The following is a 20,495-nucleotide window of genomic DNA, read 5'->3' on the forward strand; positions in this document are numbered from 1 at the left end:
TTTTGAGGCGTATCTGGTATAACTGACCATGGCATACAACCGTCAAACGCTTCTCTTAAATTAGATTAAGCTGATTATTTTGAGATTGAACCCATTCAGCTTCATCAAGGTCAGCTTCCATGATAACCCTAAGCGAAGGAATTTCAACCTCAATTCGAAAAACGACCTCCATCCCATACACCAATGAGAATGGAGTTGCCCTAGTGGAAGTACGAATCAAAGTCCTATAGCGATGCAAAGGGAAAGGTAGCATCTCATGCCAATCCTTGAAAGTTATGACCGTCTTTTGGACAATCTTTTTGATATTCTTGTTTGCTGCTTCTACGACGATGTTCATTTTGGGCCGATAAGGTGAAAAGTTATGATGCTTGATCTTGAATTCTTGACACAACTCACTCATCATCTTGTTATTGAGGTTACTGGAATTATCAGTGATAATCTTGCTAGGAACGCCGTAGTGGAAAATTATCTCTTTCTTAATGAATTGGGTAACCACATGTCGTGTGACATTAGCTTATGAAGCAACTTCAACCAGCTTAGTGAAGTAATCAATAGCAACAAGAATGAATCGAAGATCGTTGGAAGCTTTTGGCTCTATCATTCCAATCATATCAATACCCCACATAGAGAAGGGCCAAGGAGAAGTTAAAACATTCAACGAAGTTGGTGGCAGATGAATCTTGTCACCATATATCTGACACTTGTGACATCTTCTAACGAAGTTGTAACAATCGAATTCCATTATTGTCCAGTAATAGTCAGCTCAAAGGATCTTTTTAGCCATTGAGGGCCCTTTTGCATGTACACTTTCACAACCCTCATATATAGGCCTTATGATTGTGCTTGCCTCATGTTTATCCATTCACCTGAGTAACACAAAATCATAATTTCTTTTGTAAAGCACATCACCATTCAAGAAAAACTTTGAACAAAGTCTTCTCGGAGATTTCTTGTCTGTAATGGATACACCATCAGGATATTCCTGTTTTTCTAGATATCTTTTCATGTCATAGAACCAAGGTTTATCATCAAAATCCTCCTCAATTACTAGACAATGCGCTGGTTCATCCAAGTGGTCAATGCGAGTAACATGTGCTTCATTCCTCCATTTGACTTTAAACATGGATTCCATAGTAGCTAGAGCATCTGCCAGCTGACTCTCTTCCCTAGGGATATGATGAAAAGAGATTTCATCAAAATAGGGAATCAACTTCATGATATGCTCTCTATAAGGAATCAATTTACTATCCTGAGTCTCCCAGTCTCCTTCAAGAATCTTAATTCTCAAGTCATTGGTTGCTTCTATACCGTAGATGCATGCTTCATATTTTGCCATGTTGTTGGTGCAATTATATCAGTAAATGGAAGATGGATGCCAGTTGGATAAGTAATAATTGCATCTATTCCATGACCTCGCGCATTAGAAGCACCGTCGAACACGAGCGTCCATCGCGATCCTGGTTCGAGGCCTTCATCGGGGCTTGGAATATTGCAGTATCTAATAAACATGATGTCTTCATCTGGAAAGTCAAACCTCATAGGTTGATAACCTTCCACAGGTTGGTTAGCAAGGTAGTCATACATAACACTCCCCTTTATAGATTTCTGGGTCACATATTGGATGTCGTACTCAGTTAACATCATTTACCAACGAGCAATTCTATCAGTGAAATGGGCTTTTCAAAAATATACTTTATTGGATCCATCTTGGATATCAACAAATTGGTATGGAAAACCATATATTTTCTTAGGCGTGAGTATCTGGTCTTACACTCAGTGAACTTCTTGCTCAAACAGTATATTGCATGTTCTTTTCTGCTTGTGTCATCATGCTGACCTAAACAATAACCCATAAATTCATACAGTACCGTGAGATACATAATAAGAGGCCTACTAGGAACATGTGGTGTGAGGATCGGTGGTTCTTGTAAATACCTTTTTATCTTGTCAAATTCCACTTGACAATCATTGTTCCACACGATCGACTAATTTTTCCTCAACAATTTAAAGATCGGTTCATAGGTAGCTGTTAAATGAGAGATAAATATGGAGATGTAATTAAGTCGACCAAGGAAACCATGGACTTATTTCTAGGTTCGGGGAGGTGGCATATCTTAGATTTCTCGAACTTTATCAGGATTAACCGCAATACCTTTCTGGCTCATAATAAAACCCAACAATTTACCCGATCGGACCCCAAAGGTGCACTTTGGAGGATTCAACCGCAACTTGAACTTTCGGAGCCTGGAAAATAGTTTCCTCAAATGATTGTCTTCATTTCTGGACTTGTCTATTATATCATCCATATAAACCTCAATATCTTTATGAATAATATCATGAAAGAGGGTTACCCTAGCATGTTGATATGTCCTGCATTTTTCAAACCAAAAGGCATGACTTTATAGTAGTAAGTTCCCTAAGGCGTGATGAAAGTTGTCTTCTCCATATCATCTAGAGACATCTTTATCTGATTGTACCCCGAGAAACCATTCCTAAAGGAAAAGACGGAGAACTGACATGTATTATCAACCAAGACATCAATATGACGCAAAGGAAAATCATCCTTTGGACTCACTTTATTGAGATATCGATAATCGACACACATTCTAACCTTCCCATCTTTCTTCGGAACTGGAACAATATTGGCAACCCATTGAGGATATTCACAAATAGCTAAGAAGCCATCATCAAACTGTTTATTAACATCCTCTCTAATTTTAAGTGCCATGTCGGCTATGGTCCTTATGAGTTCCTGCTTGACTATATGACATTCGAGCTTGAGTGGTAAGTAATGCTCAACAATGTTGGTGTCCAACCCAAGCATATTTTGATAAGACCAAACAAATACGTCAACATATTCATGAAGTAACTTGACCAACTCAGATTGTACATGCTCGGCAAGGGATGGCCCTATTTTCACCTATTTCCTAACTTCTTTAGAACCCAGGTTGATGACTTTTACTAGCTTTTGATATGGCTTAATCTCTTTCTCTTCATGCTTAAGGAGCCTTGCTAGTTCAGCCGACAATTCACAATCTTCCTCACTCTCGTCTTCAACTTAGTTGATTGGAAGTCCAGATTTACAATGGATTTTTTTCTGAGTTGTTATGAATGGATTTATTTTCTCTGCATGTTATGAGCTTATTTTAGTATGCTTTTTATGAGAAGTGGAAAAAATAAAAGAAACTTTTGCCATTTTATTTTAGTGAAAAAGAAAAAATAACTGAAAGGAAAGGAGTACAATTTTGAATGAAAAACAGTTTCTCTATTAATTACATAATGTTTTTAAAACAGGGAGGACCTTATAAGCTGTCCTCTTGTCTCTGGCGAAGACAAGGGATTAATAAAATAAAATGCATTACGTTTTTTCCGAATAGACTATAGGGACCACGAAGGTCGTCCAACTTCTAAGCTTTAATCTCGAATGACACTTTCGTACAAAGTTGGGAGCTTCATTCTAGCTGTAACTAGCATCACCAATAACTGCCACGGTATGATCATTTTGGAATCATGCGTTGTTAAACCTAATAGGGTTGAACTTCTTCTACTTCCTCGAAACTGACTGACGTGCTGAAGGATGATAACCAATACCAAATCGATCATGCTTCTCAGCCATATTGACAATATGACCCAAATCGGAGAGAGGATCCTTCTCAAGGGTTTCCCTGACGCTTTTGACTGAAGATAAAATCATCGCAGATGATTTTTCTGTTTAGATGTATTAGAACTAACGTCTTCAAACTCTAAATAGTGGAGCGGGACCTCAACTATCCCCTCTTCTGTCTCAACATATCTGAACAATGATAACTCGCTAACCAATAAATCTTCCTCATCAAAAACAATTACCAACTTATGTTCAAACATGAACTTTAACTTCTGATGCAGTATGGAAGTCACTACCCAAGCAACATGAATCCATGTCCTACCCAAAAAGAAACTATAGGTGTGATTAATGTCCATTACCTACAAAATGATGATGAATTGATATGGTCCCACACAAATGGGTAGATCAACCTCGCGAATGATCTATCCTTTAGAGCCATCAAAGACTCTTACAATCAATGCACTGGCTCTTATATCGGGTTCCTCTACTTGCAACTGACTTAATGTAGCCTTTGGCATTACATTAAGTGAGGATCTTGTATAAACTAAGACTTGAGAGAGCAAGGTATCTACATGTAACACCCTTCTAAAATACCCCAATTATTTAATTAAAATAGCAGTATATCATCAGAGTAAATATGCAATTTAAGGGTGTCACACAATATTTCACACAGTTCAACACAATAACTGTCATGCTCTTTTATTAATTCAAACATAAACATTTGCATAAAACGCAGCGGATAGAAATCTCATCAATCATGTAAAACATTACATGTAAAATGGTTCATAACCAACAATAAAACATTTAAAACAAGTTAAAACATCCCATCCCGATGTTACATCTATCAGAGCACGACCCACTAAGGAGACTACACTAGACTCCAAGCATTAGCTTCTACTCAACTCATTGCTCGTTATCTGAAAAATAGTTGTACGGGTGAGTTCCTCAATCGATATAACAAGCATTATAAAACATCATGTCATGCTAAGTAAATAACACGTTTCATCACCCAAATCAGATTACACATTCAGTAACAGCAATGTCAACTCAATCATACTCAACATCAACACAACACACAACACACAACACGTGTATAATACTGGAATACATCCATTCATATTATACACCATATATCAATTATGCAATGAGACTCCATGCATGCGGTACCGACTCTTTGTGAACATATAGTTCACCTCACCGTCCAAATCCAGGCACGGCTACCAAGCCCACTAGTCCCACTCATTTGAGACCTAGTGACTCACTCACTAATTCCTCACCATGGGAATTAGCTACCACCCCAAATGGGCCATGCTATGCACGTTAATCACCTAGCATGCAAACATCAACAACAGTCTAAAATGACTAACTCACTAATTTCTCACCATGGGAATTAGCTACCACCCTAAAGGCCACAATATGCATGCTAATCATCTAGCAATGCAACATCAACAACAAAATCCACAATGGACATATGCTCACACTCTAAGCCATACAACAGTCCATTCACAATTGTATACATAACATGTACATTCACAACATTATGCATACTATCAACATCATCAAAACATGTATCAAAACATCATATCATGTTAAATAATTAACCACAGTATTAGCACACTCTACTAATACCTATACTGCTCAAAATAGAGGGAATTAATCCCTATTACATCATACGCCACTATAGGCCAAACATCGATTATGTACACAACATTTAAATTAACAATTTTTCCATACTGCAACAGTGTTAACCGGTTAACGCCCTGGGTTAACCGGTTAACGCAGGCAAAACACGCTTACTGCCCAAAACTTATCAGTGTTAACCGGTTAACACCCTGGGTTAACCGGTTAACGCAGGCAAAACAGCACTAATTCTCAATTCGTAACAGTGTTAACCGGTTAACACCCTGGGTTAACCGGTTAACGCAGACAAAACAGCAGTTCCTGCGCTAACACAAAGCAGAATGCAGAATTCTCCGCATTTTCCGCCGTTAGAGGACTTCCGGACCTCCGATTCCAATTCCGTAGAAAACTATACGTTCGGGAAAACACGACTCACACAATTACGGATTCAATTTCAGATTCAACACAACATATCCATCACAATTTTCAGCATTCAACAATCCCAATTAGGGTCAATTCAACGGTTTATCACTACCCATTACATGCTAACCCATAATACCCATTAAACGACGATAAACCCCCCTTACCTGAGTTAATCCGGCAACTTTGAGCTTCAAGCTTTTCCGTTCTCCAACCCTTGCTCTCTAGCTCTTCCTCTTGCTCTGCCTCTTTCAGTCGCTTCTCTGAGTTTCACGTGAAAACCTTATTTTCCAAAAATGAACTCTTTTTACTTATTCCAGCTTATATATATTTTCAAATAATTATTATTCCAATAATAATAATAATTCAATAATTCCAAAATAATAATAGTAATAATCCAATTATCTAATTAAATTAATAAATATATTATTAACTTAATTTAAATAATTACCATATTATTATCGGGGTGTTACAACTCTCCCCCACTAAAAGAGTTTTCGTCCTCGAAAACATACCTCAAGCGAACAACTCTGGGTAAGACTCCTTCATCTTACTCTCCAGTTCCCAAGTCACATTGCCACCTGCCGGTCCTCCCCAAGCTACCTTCACCAAGGCAATCTCTTTACCCCGCAACTGCTTCAACTCTCGATCCTCAATCCTCATAGGTGATGTTTCAACAGTCAGGTTATCTCTCACCTGTACATCATCTACTTGGACTACATGCGACGGATCATGAATGTACCTCCTCAATTGAGACACATGAAAAACCTCATGCAAATTCGCAAGCGACGGCGGTAAAGCGACACGATAGGCTACCTCCCCTATCCTCTCCAAAATCTGATAAGGACCAATAAATCGAGGTGTCAACTTCTTTGACTTCAAAGCTCGACCAACACCAGTTATCGGAGTAACACGAAGAAACACATGATCTCCCTCTTGAAATTCAAGTGACTTCCTCCTCTTGTCATGATAACTCTTCTGACGACTCTGAGCAATTCTCATCTTATCCTGAATCATCTTAATCTTTTCCGTAGTTTGTTGAACAATCTCCGGTCCAACCACAGCACTCTCACCGGACTCATACCAACATAAAGGTGTCCGACATCTCCTACCATACAAAGCTTCAAACGGTGCCATACCAATACTCGAATGAAAACTATTGTTGTAGGTAAACTCAATCAAAGGCAAATAACAATCCCAAGCACCTCCCTTTTCCAAAACACAAGCCCTCAAAAGATCCTCCAGTGACTGAATCGTCCTCTCAGTCTGACCATCAGTCTGCGGATGATATGCAGAACTCAATCTCAGCTTAGTTCCCAAAGCCCTCTGCAAACCCTCCCAGAACTTCGAAGTAAATCTAGGATCTCTGTCCGAAACAATACTAGACGGAATACCATGCAAACTTACAATTTTCTCAATATACAGCTCAGCTAATCTCTCTAACGGATAATCCATTCTGATCGGAATGAAATGAGCCGACTTCGTCAATCTATCCACAATCACCCAAATAGCTTCAAAATTCTTACTTGTCCTCGGTAAACCAGAAACAAAATCCATACTGATACTATCCCACTTCCACTCTGGAATAGCCAACGGTTGCATTAGCCCAGACGGCTTCTGATGCTCAATCTTTGACTTCTGACAAGTCAAACAGGAATAAACAAAACTTGCAATTTCTCTTTTCATTCCCGGCCACCAAAATAACTTTTTCAAATCATGATACATCTTCGTAGCTCCAGGATGAATACTCAGGCCACTACGATGTCCTTCTTCAAGAATACTCTTCTTAAGTTCGATAACATCCGGAATACACACCCGATTACCAAATTTCAAAACATCATTCTCATCAACTCTGAATTCGCCCCCTTGACATTGATTCACTAGAGTCAACTTATCAACCAAAAACACATCGGATTTCTGACCCTCTCTGATCTCATCCAGAATACCACTTGTTAACTTCAACATTCCCAATTTAACACTGTTGTGAGTACTCTCACACACCAAACTCAAGTCTCTAAACTGCTCAATCAAATCCAATTCCTTAACCATTAACATAGACATATGTAATGCTTTCCTACTCAATGCATCAGCCACTACGTTTGCTTTACCCGGATGGTAATTCAAACCAAAGTCATAATCCTTCAGAAATTCTAACCATCTCCTCTGTCTCATATTCAGCTCTTTCTGATCAAACAAATACTTTAAACTTTTATGGTCACTGAAAACCTCAAATCTTGACCCGTACAAGTAATGCCTCCATAATTTCAGAACAAATACCACAGCTGCCAACTCTAAATCGTGCGTCGGATAGTTCCTCTCATGAACCCTCAGTTGTCTCGAAGCATAAGCTATAACCTGCTTATTCTGCATCAACACACCACCCAAACCCAACAACGAAGCATCACAGTAAACCTCAAATGATTCCGATGAACTCGGTAATATCAGAATAGGAGCAGTAGTTAGCCTTCTCTTTAACTCTTGGAAACCTTCTTCACATTTTGAGTCCCAAACAAACGCTTGCCCCTTTCTAGTCAACATCGTCAACGGTAACGCCAACTTAGAAAATCCCTCAATGAATTTCCTATAATAACCAGCCAAACCAAGGAAACTTCGAATCTCAGCAACAGACTTCGGAGCTTCCCACTTAGATACCGCTTCTATCTTAGAAGGATCAACAGCAACGCCACCTCTTGAAATCACATGACCCAGAAAACTAACCTCCTCTAACCAAAATTCACACTTAGACAGTTTAGCAAATAACTTCTTTTCGCGTAGAACTTCTAAAACCACTCTCAAATGCTCAGCATGCTCTTCTTCAGATTTCGAATACACCAAAATGTCATCAATAAACACCACAACCAACTTATCTAGGTACGGATGGAAAATCCTATTCATATACTCCATAAATACTCCAGGCGCATTAGTCACACCAAAAGGCATTACAGAATACTCATAATGTCCATACCTTGTCCTGAAAGCAGTCTTCTGAATATCCTCAGTTTTCACACGTATCTGATGATACCCGGATCTCAAATCTATCTTGCTGAACACACTCGCACCAACCAACTGATCCATCAAATCATCAATCCTCGGCAAAGGATACCGATTCTTGATCGTCACTTTATTCAGTTGCCTGTAGTCCACACACAACCTCATAGTACCTTCTTTCTTCTTAACCAATAACACTGGTGCACCCCACGGTGACACACTCGGACGAATAAATTTCTTATTCAACAGATCTTCCAACTGACTCTTCAATTCAGTTAACTCAACAGCAGACATACGGTACGGAGCCATCGATATCGGTCTAGTACCAGGTACCAAATCAATCGAGAACTCAACTTCACGCTCTGGCGGTAATTCATTCACTTCTTCCGGAAACACATCAGGAAAATCACACACCACTGCTAGATCACAAATCGCCAGCTTATCTTTAGCCTCCAAAGTCGCTAACAGCATAAACAACTCTGCCCCATTTGCTACTGCCTCATTCACCTGCCTCGCTGATAGAACCAAACTCTCTCCTTCCTCAATCTCAGGAAAGATCACAGTCTTATTAAAACAATTGATAGAAACTCGGTTAAACACCAACCAGTTCATACCCAAGATAACATCAATCTGCACTAATGGAAGACACACAAGGTCTATCCCAAAGTCTCTACCAAAAATACTCAAAGGACAATTCAAACAAACTGAAGTAGTAGTCACTGAACCCTTTGCAGGAGTATCAATCACCATACTACCATGCATCTCAGATATCTCTAACTTAAGTTTCACAGCACAATCCAAAGATATAAAGGAATGAGTAGCACCTGTGTCAATAATAGCTACAAGAGGAAAGCCATTAATATAACACGTACCTCGGATCAAACGATCATCTGCAGAAGTCTCAGAACCCGATAAGGCAAAGACCTTGCCTCCTGACTGATTCTCTTTCTTCGGCTTAGGACACTGTGGACTGATATGACCCAACTCTCCACAGTTGAAACAAGTTACAGTCTTCAACCGACACTCTGCAGCCAAATGACCACCTTTTCCACACTTGAAACACTTCATCTCAGCACTGGTACACTCATGGACACGATGTCCAGCCCGACCACATCTATAACATTTAGCAGGGGCACTGGAGTCTCCCCCACTAGGCCTCTTCATCCCACTCTGCTTCTGAAAACCTTTGCCAGCTGCATACGGTTTTCCACGATCATTCTGATTCTTGCCTTTCCTATCAACCCTTTGCTGATAGCTCTCAGCTCTGGCTTTGGAATCCTGTTCAAAAATCCTGCAACAGTCAACCAAGTCAGAAAACACTCTGATCCGCTGATATCCAATAGCCTGCTTGATCTCGGGACGCAACCCGTTCTCAAACTTCACACATTTCGAAAATTCTCCAGCAGTCTCACTATAGGGAGTGTAATACTTCGACAGCTCTGTGAACTTAGCAGCATACTCAGTAACCGACCGATTGCCCTGCTTCAATTCCAAGAACTCTATCTCTTTCTTCCCTCTAACATCCTCTGGAAAATACTTCCTCAGGAATCTCTCTCTGAACACAGCCCAAGTGATCTCAGCATTTCCAGCAGATTCCAACTCAGTGCGGGTAGCAACCCACCAATCATCAGCTTCCTCTGACAGCATATGCGTACCGAACCTGACCTTCTGGTTATCGGCACACTCAGTTACTCGGAAGATCCTCTCGATCTCCTTCAACCACTTCTGAGCGCCATCTGGATCGTATGCTCCCTTGAACATTGGAGGATTGTTCTTCTGGAACTCACTCAGTTGGCGAGCAGCTCCCATTCCTACAACATTCGGATTCCCTCCAAGTACTCCAGCTAGCATACCCAGAGCCTCAGCAATCGCAGCATCGTCTCTACCTCTTCCAGCCATCTCTATTCTGAAAACCCAACAAGCTAAACAATAAGTACTGATAGGGTTACACAACGCCTATCCCGTACAGGGGAAACAGAATAATTACGACTCGACTCGACCGACTATGCTCTGATACCACTAATGTAACACCCTTCTAAAATACCCCAATTATTTAATTAAAATAGCAGTATATCATCAGAGTAAATATGCAATTTAAGGGTGTCACACAATATTTCACACAGTTCAACACAATAACTGTCATGCTCTTTTATTAATTCAAACATAAACATTTGCATAAAACGCAGCGGATAGAAATCTCATCAATCATGTAAAACATTACATGTAAAATGGTTCATAACCAACAATAAAACATTTAAAACAAGTTAAAACATCCCATCCCGATGTTACATCTATCAGAGCACGACCCACTAAGGAGACTACACTAGACTCCAAGCATTAGCTTCTACTCAACTCATTGCTCGTTATCTGAAAAATAGTTGTACGGGTGAGTTCCTCAATCGATATAACAAGCATTATAAAACATCATGTCATGCTAAGTAAATAACACGTTTCATCACCCAAATCAGATTACACATTCAGTAACAGCAATGTCAACTCAATCATACTCAACATCAACACAACACACAACACACAACACGTGTATAATACTGGAATACATCCATTCATATTATACACCATATATCAATTATGCAATGAGACTCCATGCATGCGGTACCGACTCTTTGTGAACATATAGTTCACCTCACCGTCCAAATCCAGGCACGGCTACCAAGCCCACTAGTCCCACTCATTTGAGACCTAGTGACTCACTCACTAATTCCTCACCATGGGAATTAGCTACCACCCCAAATGGGCCATGCTATGCACGCTAATCACCTAGCATGCAAACATCAACAACAGTCTAAAATGACTAACTCACTAATTCCTCACCATGGGAATTAGCTACCACCCTAAAGGCCACAATATGCATGCTAATCATCTAGCAATGCAACATCAACAACAAAATCCACAATGGACATATGCTCACACTCTAAGCCATACAACAGTCCATTCACAATTGCATACATAACATGTACATTCACAACATTATGCATACTATCAACATCATCAAAACATGTATCAAAACATCATATCATGTTAAATAATTAACCACAGTATTAGCACACTCTACTAATACCTATACTGCTCAAAATAGAGGGAATTAATCCCTATTACATCATACGCCACTATAGGCCAAACATCGATTATGTACACAACATTTAAATTAACAATTTTTCCATACTGCAACAGTGTTAACCGGTTAACGCCCTGGGTTAACCGGTTAACGCAGGCAAAACACGTACATGGACATAACATGTACATTCACAACATTAATTCCATAACATGTACATTCACAACATTAATTCCATAACATGTACATTCACAACATTAATTTTTCCGTTCTCCAACCCTTGCTCTCTAGCTCTTCCTCTTGCTCTGCCTCTTTCAGCCGCTTCTCTGAGTTTCACGTGAAAACCTTATTTTCCAAAAATGAACTCTTTTTACTTATTCCAGCTTATATATATTTTCAAATAATTATTATTCCAATAATAATAATAATTCAATAATTCCAAAATAATAATAGTAATAATCCAATTATCTAATTAAATTAATAAATATATTATTAACTTAATTTAAATAATTACCATATTATTATCGGGGTGTTACACTACACATGTGACTGATATATGCAAAACTTTATTATGGCCATTCCCCTCTAGAGGTAACTCAGCCTCATTAAATCCCAAATATCTATTGGCAGTGACATTAGAAACCATATCATCAAATTGATCAACTGTGATATCTTACATCACATGGGCAATATTTAGGACTTTCAATAGCGCTTTCCGATGAGCCCCAGAACTCAACAACAAAGACATGATTGAAATCTTCGATGGGGTATGACCCAACTGTTCCATAATCTTGAAGTCACTATTCTTTATCAGCTTAAGGAATTCCTGACCTTCCCCAGCAGTGATACTCTTCTTGTGATATTCAGTTTGTTCATGCTCATTCACTATTTCTTTACCTTTAGAAGTCTCAGCTTCTGCAGCTTTGTTAGGAGTAGCTTTTGTCATAGACAGAATAATTGTCATGACTGGAGTAGTAGAAATAGATGCCCCTGCCTGTGGAGAAGGAGTGGGAACAACCTTATCTTTTGGAGGGATAACTGCAGGTGATGGGGATACCCTAGGAATGTACTTTGGAGAAAATAACCAACTACTATGGGTCGTGCCTCCGGTTCCAGCTACGTTGACAATCTCAACATCGGAAAATTGAATTATCTTCCCACCCACATACGCTGTAGTATCATATCTCCAAGGCACTCCCTTGGTGTCTTGATATGGGAACGAACCAGGAAGACAAATGTGAATAGGATGGATCCTCCAAGGAGGATCTTCAATCTTCTGCTTTCTGTAGATAATCGTTATCGGCTCAATAATAGAGACTTCTTCAACCACTTTTGATCTGGAAAACTACACACTTCTTTGTTTTATCAAACTTTGGACACATTCCTTCAACACAACACACTTATCAGGATCTGTATCACAAACAACACAGTCGTTATGTATACCTTCAAGAAAACCATAGCCCCGAAGCTTATCTACAACCACTGACATGAGAGTCTTCACATTGACAACCCTCTGACTGATTATGTACCTTCTTCCTCAATAACTGCACTGGTTACCGACCCATTATGAGTAGGTAGAGGATTGGTACTCATGTTAGGCTTTTCCTCAGTGAAAGACAAAATTTTCTGGTCAATGAGGTCTTGCACCTTGTTCTTGAAAACAAAACAAACCTTGGTAGAATGCCCTATATATCCTGCGTAAAACACACAAGATACATTGGGATTATGCTTTTAAGAGTAGAGGTAAGTAGCGGGTGGGATCTCTTTAGGAACAATTTCCCTTACGTGAACCAGGTAGGGGAACAACTAAGTTTAAGGCACAAGTATTCTGTCAAATGGAGGATGCCTTTTATCGTTATGATTACGCCGATTCTGACTTTGACCTAGGTTACCCTGAGAAGGTTATTGATACTACCACATCTCGAAAAATACGATTCCTCGCGATGGTCGCGGAAAAAATGATTCGAACAGAGTCGTCACAGAACTTTATTTATTCCAATGAGGGAATAGGAAAATATTGATAAAACCTTTAAAAATAGAATAATGGTCGTCGCAACCATATTCGGTTTCGGGAGTCGATTACATAAAGGGAAGATATTAACACCCCTCACATTCGTTGTACTCAACAAGAACCTTTTAGTCTGATTTGCGATTTGAATGTTAACTAAATGTTATTTGTTTTCTTCGAGTGAATAAAAGATTGAAAATAGAAATGAATGAAAAGCTCAGAAAGGGGGAAAAGGGAGGTTTTTTATTAGTGTGCTCACCAAGATCTCGCAATCTCGTACCTACGTATCCTTATCGTGCAATAAAGAAATCAGGGCATTCATAGTTCGGGGAACTATGATTTGTTGGTGTTTTTTAGTGAACAATTATTTAGATCATATTCTAAAGGCTAAACATTGGCTTGTCTACTTTCGGTGGAGGCTTAAGCACTGGTTTTTTATGCGCGTTAGAAAGGATTGAACAATGTTCTTTCTAAAGAGTTTTTGATAAGTTGGATTACTATATTGGAAGTTTCATTTGAATGACGATTACTCGGATAGTCGAGTAAGGCAACTCGTATCCAAGAAGTCGAGGAGAGGAACAGAAGGCTCTAGATTATCTCCCTTTTCATCCTTAATTGCAAAAGGATTTGATAATAGTTAAGGCATTTTAAATGGATGATGAATACTCAGATGATCAAGTAAGACAACTCGTATCCAAGTATTCGGGAAAGGGAATAGAAGGCTCTAGACCATTTTCCTTTTCATCTAAGTGATTATGAAAATAAGTTTATGTATGGTTGATGTATTTTAGATAAACGATGAATACTCGAACAATAGAGTAAGACAACTCGTATCCAAGTACTTGAGGAGAGGAATCGAAAGCTCTAGAGCATCTCCCTTTTTGTTTAGATTTTTTACAAAAAAAGGATTTGATTTAATTGTTTTATAAATTTTTAGAGAAATGACAATTGTTTGAATAATCGAGAAAGGGAACTCGTACTCAATCAATCAAGGAGAGGAGTTGAAGACTCAAAACCATCCCCCTTTTCATTTTTAAAGAAAATAATGTTTGAATATGATTAGGTATTTTAATTTGATTTGAATAAACATACTCGATGATGGATCGGGGTTTGGATTTGTATTTGTGGATGAATTAAAGGTATAATTATCTAATAGAGGTATGAGGTAACGAAAGGATTGTGGCTAAACTTAATCAACCAAATGCAAGTAAATGAATGTAGATGTGTCAATCAAATCTCATTGTAAGGAAGCCCAAGACTAAGCTATGTGAGGTTGATGGCGATGCTAAAAGTGATCGACTTATGAAGGTGTTTTTTGGAAACGACTTGACATTAAATCAAGAATTAGTTTGAAAATGGTTTAAGTGTGTAGGTGAGAAATAAAATCAACATATTATCATGACATGGGCATATCGTATGAGAAGTTGCATTATCAAAATAATCGATCAAAGATCACACAAATGAACCAAAATATACAAGAGAAAGAAAATTAACTAAATTAAATAAGATTGTCTAATGAAATTAATCAATAATCTTAATTAAATAAATATATTCAAAATAATTAACTTTATGCTATTTATATTTTTTATGAATATAAGAAAAAAAACATTATTGGGATATAAAATAAGTAAAGTTATATGTAAAAAAAACAACAAAAAAACAACATGGGTCAAGAAGTGGTAAAAATGAAAATGGGGGGGGGGGGGGGTGTAAAACCAAGCCCAACGGATATAAAGCCCAATCTCCAGGGAGAGTCCATTGGACTCTCAGTCAAACATGTTGACTAAAGAAGAAAACCTTCACCGTCAAATTTGTAGATATGACTTGGTCAAATGATCAAAAGGGTGGAAACCAGTGGGCATGCACATATGTTGTATGGGATCCACATGGGATCCCTTAGTTGACCGCAAGGTCAAATACGCATGGCTGATTCAGGGAAGACCATTTGGCCTAGAGAGAATAACCCAATGCAACAATGCACATGTATAAATCAGTTAGGCAAAAGGAAATAGGGTTTCATTTGAAACTCTCATTCTCTTTCCTCTTAAATACTCTTCGTCATCTCTTTGCATTTTACTTGACTCCAACCACCTCTCTGCCAGAGAAGAAGGTGGCAGACGGCTGACCACGGCGTCGCCGCCCTCTTCTCCAGCCAACCACCAAAACAAAATACCTTCTCCACACAAAACAACCTCTTGAGTTCGAATCTGACTCAGGTTTCCCGACAACCTCCTAAATCAATCAAATCGAGACCCCTGACAAAAACCCAAATTTTAAAATAAAAAACCCAAACCCTTACCGTACAAATCCTAGGTTGAATTGTCTCCTACACACAAATCAGAAACCAAAACTCACAAAAAACACAACAGAAAATTCACAAATCAAAGTCCTAATTCAAACCCTAAAACTATAAACAACAACGATTTGATGTAATTTATATGGGGCTCATGCACAATTTATCAAAATGAACAAGAAGGTGCAAGAATTTTAAACAAAGAGCAAGAAAATGTACTTGACCTAAGTTACTCCGGAGATATCTTCTCTGGCGAAGTTCAAATGAGTTCTTCCCTTTTTTCTTTTATCTTCTCTCTTTAATGCCTTCCTTCTTCTTCTATCTCCTTTTCTATGAACTTTTGACTGCTGTTGATGTTTCGTTTGGGTGAGGGTTTGGCTCTCCAAAATTTGAATTTCAATGTGAAATTCAAAGTTGAAATAAGATGTTAGTGAGCTTTAGTAATGGGGTTTTGGAATGTTTTTACAGTAATTTTTAATGCGATCCCCTTCTCCTCCTTTTTTACTCTATGTGTCTTGATCTTATAAGAATGTCAGAATTATGATGAAGGGGTGAGGTACGTGTGAAGAATTGGTTAAGAAAGGCTTGCTCGTGTGGATTTTTACATGAATGATGAGCTGGTATCTTCTGCGAATCATTCTATTGGAGAGAGACCTTCTGAAATCCCTGATTTTATGGATTTGCTTTTGTCAGTGGCAAATGAGAAAGGTGTTTTCTTTTCTACATACACTATGTTGCTTCTACTTTTTTTGATGCATTCTCTTTTCCTATTTTGTTATCTGTACATAATATCATTTTTTGTGATCGCAGCGGTCCCACCAACTTGGGATGTATGGATAGTCCTGACATGAGTACATGGATGTTACTCTCGATTGGTCATATGTTGTTTAAATGATTATGTATACTGAATGAATCGATGGAAAGGTTTACGCATATGCTCACCGAGAGGTATGTAATGTTGTATTCTCACTGAGAGGTATGTAATGTTGTATTCTCATGTATGTATGTGTGATGAGTTAAAATTGTGGTTCCCTAACTATTCTATCTAACTTTGTTCTAATTAATTTTAATGTACGCATGGACATTAGGGATGATGGGCCTCTAATGACCTCAATTGGATTTTTAATTGGGTTACTCATGCAGTGTCAAATGTTAGGAACACATGATGATATGCTTTGTATTTCTGCTATTTGAGTTTTCTCTTTTATGCAACATGATTTTTAGTGATTGATCACGACATGGAAATGGTTGACTCAAAGATGAAGAAAGAACGAGGTTTTAGGCATGGCGAGCCAGGATTGAATAAAATGATTGTTGGACACTAGCATCTTAAGTTTTTGAGTGCTTAGGTTTTAGGATTTGATTTTTTAGCAAAGTTTTCAAAATGTAAAACCAAGAGGTGACTTGAAATGTAAATGAATTTCTAAGCTTTTATTTCTAATACAAATGTAAACTTGACAATGTAAAAATCCAAATGTAACTCTTTCTTTTTTATGCTTTTGTATGCTATATGCTATGATCAAGTGATAAAATATAAATTATTTAACCCATAAGAAACTTTTGTTTTTTTCCATGATTTTGGTTAATGGCAAAATAAAACTAAACACTTAGAAAAACAATTTTCCAAGAAACGTATTTTGAAATGCCCCTAGCTTTACTAATAATGGAAATATGCACTTAAGTCGAAATTAGCTTACGTCTAGGGTAAAAATGTAGTCAACACTATTGCAAATGAGACCTAAAGAAAATTGGAAATAAAAGTTAGATATTGATTTTTAACCCTTTTTTTAGAATCAATCTAACGAATGATGCAATATGACCATGAAAATGAAGAGAAAAACAAGGTTGCTTATACAAAGTTAAATGAGTAATTCTAAGATGAAATGTCTTTATTGGATGCATGCAAATAAATGACCTATTGCTAAAGGAATGCATGACCAAATGAAATGGTTATGTTTGATGCAAATGGGACTTAAAATTATGCAGTGCGACATGCAAGACTGAATTGGGGAGAAAGAAATAAAAGGTAGGACAAAATTAGGGTAAGAAAAATACTGTGGATATTTAGCCTGCGCAGGCTTTTGAACTTGATTTGGAGGTTGATATTGAAAAGTTTGGTCCTGATACTGAGCGACAACAATTTATGGATATGGACAAAATAACATAGGATCCATGGGAGCTTGGAACTGAGGGTAGACATTTGCCGTTATAACACTTGCCTCCCCTTCTTTCTTCTTTGAAAAACCACCACGTGGCTTCTTGGATACGGTTTGCTGAATAGCATTACCAGTAATCTTTCCCGACTTCAACCCGTTTTCAATCCTCTCACCAATGGTCACTATATCAATGAAGTTGGAATACGAACTACCAACCATTCTTTCATGAATGTATCAATTAACTCATTATCTGACAATGATGGTCTAACACGGGAAGCCATCTCGCGTCACCTCTACGCATACTCCTTAAACGTTTCATTGGTTCTCTGAGTTTGACTTTGTAGTTGTAACCTGGTGGGAACCATATCCAGGTTGTATTTGTATTATTTCAGAAATGCTTCGGATAAATCCTTTCATGATCTGATATTTTTGCGTTCCAAACTCAAATACCAATCCAGGGAAGCCCTAGATAGGTTGTCCTGGAAGAAATGTATGAGAAATTCATCATTGTCGATATATGATTCAATTTTCCTACAATATATTGTCACATGGATTTAGGGACAACTTAAGCCCTTGCACTTTGGCAAATCTCGTACTTTGAACTTTTGGGGAAGAATCACGTTAGGAACCAAGCATAATTATTTAGCATTCATTCCATAAGTTGTGAAACCTTCAATAACTCTTATTCTTTCATCCAATAATTGATAGTCCGCTGGCTTAGCCGGACTAGCACCAAGAACACCTTGACTGAAAGGTTAAAGATAATTCTGATGAATAACTTGAGCAAATATCTGAACAGGAACAGACTGGGGAACATACTGAGGTACATCTGATATGGATATTTGAAACCAGAAGGAACCGTCTGAGCACCAAAATTCACATCATGAGGAAACTACCCCCCAACTTGAACATTGGGAGCAAAGGGTGCCCCAACATATGCAAACCGTAGTGGGGGGTTAACAGGCGCATGTGGCATCATGGCAGCAGATTCCCCAGGATAGGTAGCAGGTATACTAAAGTAAGTGTTCTGAATAGATTAGTACGGATTATGGCCCACAGGCTGATCAGTCTGAGGAGGAATCTGGAAGTGGAGGCGGGGGCCTCGGTATCCAGTTTCAATGTCGTTAGGAATTTCATCATTAACCGGCCCAGAAGTCTGATGATTCTGACCTTGAGGAGTCTCATCGTTGTCAACATCAACCATCTGGAGAGAAAGGTGAGTGGCATGCCCTAGGGGAACACAATAGAGTTTCTAACAACAAGAAGAAAGGTAAAAGGTTGGTACGAAACAAAGGCACTTTCGTTAGTGAACTGAGAAGCATAATTGGGAGGCACCCCCAAGGATAGGCAGCAACACTCCTACTATGACCAGCTTGAAATATGGGTTGACTCACAACCGGTTGAACCACAATCTCAACAACAACAACAACAGTAGTAGTCACAACAGTAACATTAGTGACAACAACAATAACATGATTAGCAGAGGTAGTAGCCTTCTGGGCTTAGAGGTACTCAATTATAGCCTCCATGTTACCTTGGAAACTATCCATCTTACCTTGGAACTGAGCCAAGGTTTCTTTGACAACAACATTCTCGTGTTCGATATCAACCATGATCTTGGACTTGTTATCTCGAGTATAGTACCTGTGGCGAGTCATAGTTTTTACTGCTGGAGAAAGATGATAGTGTAAGCATTTTGTTTTTGGTGAGCCAAGATGCGTGAATGCATGAACGCATGAATGTATGCAAAAATATTTTGACATTAAATTTTCCAAGGAATCCTTGAGTTTTTGTTTATTATCACGACTAATCATAAAGCATAAAGATAAAGACAACAGATGAAGCCAATAGCAAAGAAACTCTTTTATTAAATATCCAGAAAAGGAATATAATGATAATACAAATCACAAATTTGCCCGATGGGCTACAACAAGCTCAACTTTAAGCATTTCGAACACTACCCTACAAACAGAGATAAAATGGAAAACAACCCAAGGAATATTATGCGGAAACACTACAACAAATGCTTCCTTCAATAAATCCAGAAGGTCTTCCATAACATGGTCATCAAATTAGGTCAGGCGTGCATGTCTTTCCCTCTAATACTGCGCACCCTTGAGAAGGTTATGTAATAAAGTGTGTTCAGGCTCATTCAAGAGGTCTCGTAAAAATGACTCCTTCCGATCCATAAGGTCTTAAAGGTGATAACTATGCTTCTCCTAATGAATGTTCTCTTGCTTGAGTTCATTAGAATATTCTAGAATTTTATGCGTTTGATCCTTTAGCTCTCATATTTCTTCAAACCTCTTTTCAAGTTTATTATGGCGTCGAGA

General features: G+C 38.4%; 2 protein-coding genes across 2 annotated transcripts; both read right to left on the bottom strand.

Annotated features, from left to right (window-relative positions):
* Positions 1-862: 862 nt before the first annotated feature.
* Positions 863-1,336, bottom strand: LOC127130907 (uncharacterized). Its single transcript, XM_051059862.1, has one exon. The coding sequence runs from the start codon at positions 1,334-1,336 to the stop codon at positions 863-865; it is 474 nt and encodes a 157-aa protein (XP_050915819.1).
* A 778-nt stretch (positions 1,337-2,114) lies between these two features.
* On the bottom strand, positions 2,115-16,745 carry LOC127130908 (uncharacterized). The gene is made up of 4 exons (XM_051059863.1): positions 16,231-16,745; positions 7,507-10,538; positions 3,564-3,708; positions 2,115-2,370 (listed from the first exon to the last, which is right to left on the bottom strand). Exons 2-4 carry the CDS (start codon positions 10,529-10,531, stop codon positions 2,115-2,117), a joined length of 3,426 nt encoding a protein of 1,141 aa, XP_050915820.1. The 5' UTR covers positions 10,532-10,538; positions 16,231-16,745.
* Between the last annotated feature and the right edge of the window lie 3,750 nt (positions 16,746-20,495).

This window comes from Lathyrus oleraceus, chromosome 3 (assembly GCF_024323335.1).
Source record: "Lathyrus oleraceus cultivar Zhongwan6 chromosome 3, CAAS_Psat_ZW6_1.0, whole genome shotgun sequence".
Classification (NCBI taxonomy): domain Eukaryota; kingdom Viridiplantae; phylum Streptophyta; class Magnoliopsida; order Fabales; family Fabaceae; genus Lathyrus; species Lathyrus oleraceus.

Coding starts and splice junctions, on each gene's coding strand:
- LOC127130907 (XM_051059862.1), bottom strand. CDS start 1,336: ATGGCAAAATATGAAGCATGCATCTACGGTATAGAAGCAACCAATGAC.
- LOC127130908 (XM_051059863.1), bottom strand. CDS start 10,531: ATGGCTGGAAGAGGTAGAGACGATGCTGCGATTGCTGAGGCTCTGGGT. Junction 3,709..7,506: donor AGTGAATCAATGTCAAGGGG/GCGAATTCAGAG, acceptor ACATCTAAACAG/AAAAATCATCTGCGATGATT. Junction 2,371..3,563: donor TATCATCCTTCAGCACGTCA/GTCAGTTTCGAG, acceptor TGAAAAATGCAG/GACATATCAACATGCTAGGG.